This window comes from Osmerus mordax, chromosome 8 (assembly GCF_038355195.1).
Source record: "Osmerus mordax isolate fOsmMor3 chromosome 8, fOsmMor3.pri, whole genome shotgun sequence".
Lineage (NCBI taxonomy): Eukaryota > Metazoa > Chordata > Actinopteri > Osmeriformes > Osmeridae > Osmerus > Osmerus mordax.
In genome coordinates this window covers 2622884-2630777 of record NC_090057.1, presented here as the reverse complement: position 1 = coordinate 2630777, position 7894 = coordinate 2622884, and the positions used below count along the sequence as shown (strand labels likewise).

At 51.1% G+C, this 7894-nt stretch overlaps 1 protein-coding gene across 1 annotated transcript; it reads left to right on the top strand.

Annotated features, from left to right (window-relative positions):
- The first annotated feature begins 255 nt into the window (after positions 1-255).
- hadhb (hydroxyacyl-CoA dehydrogenase trifunctional multienzyme complex subunit beta) lies at positions 256-6434 on the top strand. Its single transcript, XM_067242364.1, is given in 17 exon segments — positions 256-345; positions 1009-1081; positions 1176-1217; positions 1401-1497; positions 1607-1651; positions 2308-2407; positions 2640-2727; positions 2847-3082; positions 3478-3655; positions 3774-3868; positions 3870-3899; positions 4455-4534; positions 4672-4719; positions 4916-5003; positions 5437-5511; positions 5667-5831; positions 6003-6434. Coding segments are annotated over 16 exon segments (1470 nt in total). The 5' UTR covers positions 256-345; positions 1009-1014; the 3' UTR covers positions 6039-6434.
- Positions 6435-7894: the final 1460 nt, after the last annotated feature.

Genomic DNA, 7894 nt, shown 5'->3' with positions numbered 1-7894 from the left:
ATGGGGGCGCGAGAGTGTCGAATGTCAAACGAGAGAAGGACCTATGGAGACAAAGTAAAATAGTGCCAGGCTAAAATATACTTCGAATATAAGATTATGAGACTTAATTGGTTCTTAAAGCCAGCACAAAATACATTTTATGGGTACATAATTGAGTTATTTGCAATTAAATGTGTATAAATAGCATGTTTGTGAAAAGTTGACAAAGTATACAGTCAGGCTTATCTGCGGTCAACTCAGAATCCCACGGGGTCTTGAGAACATGGAACACTTTTGTAGTCAGTTGCTGATTTTTGCTGCGCGGCTGACAGGGAAGCGCTGTTTGGAAAGACAATTAAACTACAGGTAAGACTGTTAGCAACAATATATTAAAGAAATACAGTGTTAGTTTAGCCTCTCTGCTCTGTGCTGTATCGCTGACAGCTCGACCTAAATTAAATAGTAAACTTAGTCCAATACGCTAAGCACCATGTTAGCTAAGGGGCTATGCTTGAGTTGGGGAAGGCAAGCCAGTAGCGTTTACTTTAACAACTTCCGTTGTCTTTTTTTAATAGTTTTTTAAACGTTGTGTTATTATATATGTGCAGTGTTCGCTGGCTGTGTGAGCCTAGGTATAGTACCGACACTGTCAGTGTCATGTTGGTAGTTTTTGTCGCCGGTCACTGTCCTTGTCATTCACTGGAACCAGGATCTGGGTGAAGGGTCATGTCTACCCATGGTGTGGGCGGAGCTGGCCGTGTGATATCACCGGTGAAAAATCGCAACATATAATGCGACATAATCACATTATTCCTTCTGGAATGACGCAGATATAATTTCTTACCGGCAACCATCCAGAATAGAAAGCAATTTAGCTTGCCAACTAAAATAATGTAGCAGTTTCATGTGAAGATGTTTGAATTGGGGATAGGGGGGGGGGGGGGGGTGACCTTTTCTCTATCTCCTTGCCCTCTATCTTTAAATAACAGATGGAAGCTGAAGTAAAGTGAGGTGACTCTGTTTTTGCAGAACAAGATGGCTTCCATGTTGATGCACTCAATGCGGAGCTGCCCAGGCAATTCTGCTTGGGCTGTGCAGTTTGGTGAGTCCAGTTGAGCTGATTTTGGTGCATTCCCAGTGAAACCCAACGTCTATAAAGAGATGGTGATACGACGTGTGGTTTTATATTTCTACAGCGGCCCGCTCCCTCAGTACGTCAGCTCAACTCCAGGCAGCAGGTAACAGTCTCCACCTCATCGCTGACCTTTCACCCTCTGACTGGCTCCCCTTCTTCCAGCTCCTCTGACATCAGACTGAGCTGGAGATGGAGCCGGGCTCTTCACAGTCTGTTGTTGCTCATGTAGAGCAGTGCTCTCTGCCTAACTGGTCTGACATCACTGTGCCCTCATCTCTCTCTCCAGTCCAGACCAAGAGTAAGAAGTCTCTGGCCAAGCCCGGGGTGAAGAACATAGTCTTGGTGGAAGGAGTCCGCACCCCCTTCTTGCTGTCAGGAACCACGTAAGCTCTCCTCTCCCCTGTCCTGCTCCAAGGGCCTGGCACTCCAGCCTTACTCAGCCAGACAGCAGGTTACTCTCTGAGGGTAAAACACTTGTGTTTGTGTGAACAGGTACAGTGACCTGATGCCCCATGACCTGGCCAGAGCAGCTCTTCAGTAAGTCTGTCAGACTAACCCCCTCCCCCCCTCCCTCCCCCTCCCACCCTCCCTCCCCCCCCTCCCTCCCTCCCCCTCCCGCCAGCCCTCCCTCCTTCCCCCCCCTCCCTCCCCTCCCCCTCCCTCCCTTCCCCCCTCCCCCCCTCCCTCCCTCCCCCTCCCGCCCGCTCTCCCTCCCCTCCCCCTCCCTCCCCTCCCCCTCCCTCCCTTCCCCCCTCCCTCCCTCCCCCTCCCGCCCGCTCTCCCTCCCTCCCTCCCCTCCACCCCCCCTCCCCCCCCCCCTCCGTCCCCATCCCGCCTGCCCTCCCTACCCCCCTCCCTCCTTCCCCCCCTCCCTCCCCTCCCACTCCCTCCCTCCCTCCATCCCCCCCCCTCCCTCCCCTCCCCCTCCCTCCCTTCCCTCCCTCCCCCTCCCTCCCTCCTTTCCCCCCCCCCTCCCTCCCCTCCCTCCCTTCCCTCCCTCCCCCCCCCTCCCTCCCTCCCCCCCCTCCCTCCCTCCCTCCCCCACCTCCCCATACCTCAGGTGGGCTTCGTATGTTCAGAATCTGCTGGCTCTATTTTTTATGTCGTGTGTAGAGGACGTGTGGAGGGACGTGCATGAGGTCGTCTATATTTGGGACTGTGAGCTTGGATCTCTTCATGTGTGTTCTGTGCAGGGGCCTGCTTCATAAAACCAGCCTGCCTAAAGACGCTGTGGATTACATCATCTACGGGACTGTCATCCAGGAGGTCAAGACGAGCAATGTTGCACGAGAGGTGAGCGAACACACACACACACACACACACACACATACACACATACACACACACATATATATACATGCAGACCTTGGTACACCAACCATGTTAACTTTCATCCAGTTCAGTCACTTTGCATTGACATCATACACAAGCTCAAACATGAATACACAACTTTAACTGTTCCTCTTGAGTGTCAGATTCTGTTGTTTTGGTGGTTTTCTGAGCCTGTGTGTGTGTGTGTTTCCAGGCTGCACTGGGTGCAGGGTTCTCTGATAAGATTCCTGCTCACACTGTCACCATGGCCTGCATCTCCTCCAACCAGGCCATGACCACAGGTGTGTGTGTGTGTGTGTGTGTGTGTGTGTGTGTTGCCTGAGACAAAGCTATTTCAACTGTCTACTTTGGAAAAAAGCAAAAAAATGTGTGTGTGTCATGTGCGTGTGTGTCGATGCAGGTTTTGGGATGATTGCGGCAGGCCAGTGTGATGCAGTGGTAGCGGGAGGGGTGGAGTTCATGTCGGACGTTCCTATTCGCCACAGCCGTAAGATGAGGAAGACCATGCTGTCCCTGAACAAGGCCAAGACCATGGGCCAGAGACTCAGTCTGATAGGCAGCATCCGCTGGCTCACCTCTCACCAGAGGTACACACACACACACACTCACACACACATCACACACCTCTCACCAGAGGTACACACACACACACACACATCACACACCTCTCACCAGAGGTACACACTCACACACACATCACACACCTCTCACCAGAGGTACACACTCACACACAAATCACACACCTCTCACCAGAGGTACACACACACACACACACACACACACACACACATCACACACCTCTCACCAGAGGTACACACACACACACACACACACACACACTCACACACACATCACACACCTCTCACCAGAGGTACATACTCACACACACACCTCTCACCAGAGGTACACACACACATATTCATGGCAACCATATCATCTCAGTGATGTAATATAATGGCTGGACGGCTATATAATGTGTGTGTGTGCGTGCGTGTGTGTGTGTGTGTGTGCGTGCGTGTGTGCGTGTGTAGCTCCCAGCGGTAGCAGAGTTCTCTACAGCAGAGACCATGGGTCACAGTGCGGACCGTCTGGCTGCAGCGTTCGGGGTGTCTCGTCTGGAGCAGGATGAGTTTGCCGTGCGCTCTCACACGCTCGCCAAGAAGGCCCAGGACGAGGGCCTGCTCAGTGATGTCATATCCTTCAAAGTGCCAGGGTAAACGCACGCACACACACACCAACTCTGACCGTCCGTGATCCACGACGGCCCGGCGGGGTCAGAGAGGAAGGATGTCGTTTCCTTGGTAACACTCCCCGCCCCTTCTCTCCGCAGGCCGGGACATCGTATCCCAGGACAACGGCATCCGTGTGTCCACCATGGCCCAGATGTCCAAACTGAAAGCTGCCTTCGTTAAACCTCACGGAAACCGTCACAGCCGCAAATTCCTCCTTCCTGGTAAACACACGCGCACACACGCTCGCTGAATGCTGCTGTGGATGTCATCCATGCGTGACGTGTGTGTGTGTGTGTGCATAGATATATATATAAAGGGTAGATGTCTCGTCCGCGTTGCGGACAACGGAGTCGAACGTCCGCACATGGCGGCCATCTTGCTACAGTCAACTCGCTCACCCATAACATGGTGTTGATGCTACATGTACTTTTTAAATGACCATAACTTGCTCAATTTTCAACCGATTTTGAAACGGTTTGGTTTGTTATCAACGTCAGAGATGTCGGTATGCCACTGCATATTTATGAATAATTATGTTATTTAAAAAAATAAATAGAATAGAAGTATGCAGTCTGACGTTGATAACAAACAAAACCGTTTCAAAATCGGTTGAAAATGGAGCAAGTTATGGTCCTTTAAAAAGGACATGTAGATTCAACACCATGTTATGGGTGAGCGAGTTGACTGTAGCAAGATGGCCGCCATGTGCGGACGTTCTAGACTCCGCCGTAAGACATCTAGTGTTTATATATATCTGTGTGTGTGTGTTCTCACAGACGGACGGTGCCTCAGCAGTGCTCATCATGTCTGAAGAGAAGGCCCTGGCCATGGGCTACAAGCCCAAAGCTTACCTCAGGTACACCCAGCATGACGTGATGGTTAACCCTAACCCCCCATCAGCTGAGCTGGTCAGAGCTGCTTCTGGAGCTAGCAGGACAGCCCTCTGCTCTGTGGACGTGCTGCTCATCCTCTGCTCTGTGTTTCCCTCATCAGAGACTTTGTGTACGTGTCCCAGGACCCCAAAGACCAGCTGCTGCTGGGGTGAGTCTCACCAACACCCAACTCTAAACCCCCACACCACGTCCTTGTACCCCCCAGCACCTTACTCTCTGGATAACCTCTGTGACCCCCTGACCTCTGGAAAACCCTGTGACCTCCTGACCTGTCCTCAAGGTCAGACCCAGACTTCCTGTTCCGTCTGTCACCCTGTGTTCTCTGGTCCTCCTCCTCCCCTCAGGCCCACGTATGGAACCCCCAAAGCTCTGGAGCGAGCCGGCCTCACCATGGACGACATCGACGTGTTTGAGTTCCACGAGGCCTTCGCAGTGAGTCAGCACTGTGTGAGAGCATGTGTGTGTGTGTGTGTGTGAGAGAGGGTGTGTGAGAGAGAGAAGATATGTGTGTGTGAGAGAGAGAGGATGTGTGTGTGTGTGTGTGTGTGAGAGAGAGAGGGTGTGTGTGTGTGTGTGTGAGATAGAGGGCGTGTGTGTGTGAGGGCGTGTGTATCAAATCGAAATATTCTAACCAGACACGGGTTCTAGATGTGCAGTAGCCTAATCGACGACAATGGTATTGATCCACTGAAAGGGATCAATACCATTGTGGTTTGTTTTATTCATGGTCATCCATGTTTAAGGAGATATTGAGTAAGATTTCACTTCATTGCTGGATCCTGTAGTTAGCAAGCTCTTTGGAAGGGTCATAAATCAATGTGTTTCTTGCCTGGTGTAGTAATGAGCGCGTGCGTGTGTGTTGCAGGGCCAGATCATGGCTAATCTGAAGGCCATGGATTCAGACTGGTTTGCTCAGACGTACATGGGGAGGAAATCGAAGGTATAATGTGTTGTCCATCACAGAAGGCTGACTGCAGTCAGGTGTGCTGCAGCAGTCTGGCCTGCAGGGGGAGGACCTCCTGCCCTTGAAGGAGTCTGCTGGAATGTCCCAAAAGTACCCTTGTAACGTGCATCCAAACCTGTGTGTGTGTGTAGGTGGGAACTCCTCCTATGGAGAAGTTTAACCTGTGGGGCGGCTCTCTCTCTCTCGGACATCCGTTTGGAGCCACTGGCTGCCGGCTGGTTACCACGGTAGCACATCGTCTGCAGAAGGAGGGAGGCCAGTACGGCCTGGTAGCTGCATGCGCTGCAGGAGGACAGGTAACACACACACAGACTCTCTCTCAGTCATGCATGCAGACATCAGACTATCAAATACGTACACACACTCTTTTTATACTCCTCCTCCTCCTACTGTACCTTTTATAGTGTACTGTAACGTAAAGTGCGTTACAGTATCCAGCATGAGGTGTGCTGTGTGCTGTGTTTCAGGGCCATGCGATGGTGATCGAGGCCTACCCACAGTAGAGACCAGGACAGACACCACAACGTCTTCTGTGGACTCACTACAGAACACCACACACAGGACAGGACTGGACATGCTAACGCCACTTTGCCTTGTTGGGTTAGGGGTGTGTGTGTGTGTGTGGGGGTTAGGTGTGTGTGTGTGAGAGAGAGAGAAAAGGATTGTACGTGCGGCTAACCTGAATGAGCGTCTAATTTATAGCAGAGTTGTCTCTGGGAATGTTGCCTTGGTGTTTAGGTGCAGCGTTGCAGTAAGGTGATGATCAGTGATCAGTCAGTAATGTACCACACAGCTCTTATCAGTCAGGAAGAACATCATTCTAATCTCTTGTTTATACTCTGTCATTTTCTTTTTCTTACAAACTCAGCTAATTAAATGGTCTGTTATGTACCAGACAATGTTGTGGTTTGTCATGTTGATTATGACGGTAGTCTGCAATTTAAGAGTTGGAGTGTATGTGTTCATTAAAAGCAGAACCTTCTAACATTTAGATGTACGACACACGCACACACACACACACACAGAAGTTAGGGCTTGTTAAAACAGTATTAGTGTCTGACTAACACTAGTGTCTAAAACTAATCTGAAGGTTTAATTTCCCCAGTCAAAGCCATGTCTGTGTGCACACAGACGTGCGTGTCTGAGGTGCACACAGACGTGCGTGTCTGAGGTGCACACAGACACGCGTCTGAGGTGCACAGTTCATTAATGCAGCCAGCCTGTCACGGCAGCACAGGCAGAGGGAAGAAAACCAATGTTTTACTGCCAAGGCAAAACGGAGCTCAAATGTAAATAGCAGTGGCATGCGGAGAGGGTTTTGTTTCAGAGCTTCAAACCACCTCAACCCTGCGAGACACGGAGCCATGCAGACTCACACCGACGTAGCGGGCGCCTCCCTGCCTCTCCACCGCCTCGACGGACCTTTGATCAGAAGGAGCCTTTTATGGGGTTTGACTGGAGAATGCACCCGCTGCTGTCACTACAAATCTACCTCACTGCACTCAATCACAGAACGGGGGGGGTGGGGGAGGAGGGGATAGAGAGATGGGGAGAGAAAGAAAGGGGGAAGGAGGAGGAGGAGGGAGGGAGGGGTGAAGGAAGCAGACTTTCATCTCCTTTTCGGCTCACGTGAGCTGCACCTGCTGTAAAGCACCACTTGACTCCACCCGTCCTCCACCTTCTCATCGTGTGTGTGTGTGTGTGTGCGCAACATTGCCACTTCTGTAATGTTTCTTAATTGAGAGGTCTTGTAACCGTGGAGGATGTCTGGGCCAGGTGTGTAGTCGCACAGATGGAGAGAGTCGGCTGTTGTGGAAGGCCCAGACAGAAAGATGGGAATTGTCCCGTTTGGTTTCAGTGGTATAATGTGCCTTCCATAATGCTGTAGGCCACAGCGGGAGAGATACTGGCTGAGATGAGCTGGGAAGGCGATCAGACGCTGGAGGGATGTTCAGTTTGTCTGGGTAGGAGGGCGTTTGTCATTTAGAGAACCATTCTCGACCTCAGCCGGCTGAGGTAATGATGGGCGAACACGCACACCTACACACTCACACACATCCATACTCTCACACGCACACAATCATGTCTCATGTCACTCACATTCACAGATGGGTGGCAAAAAAAATGTTCGGTGCAAGAGGATTATGACTGAGCGAGAGTAATTGGCTGTCCAGAGAAGCAGGATGTGTGTGAGAGAGAGAGAGAGAGAGAGAGATTGTGATCTGTCCGGAGTGCATCATGTTCTCATAACGTATCGTTCCAGTCTTGGGTTGGGGTAGATATCCTGTCGGAGTTGTAAATGTTATTGATTAGACAGAGAGGCTGCATCCATAACAAGACCTGAGACTCACTAACTGCT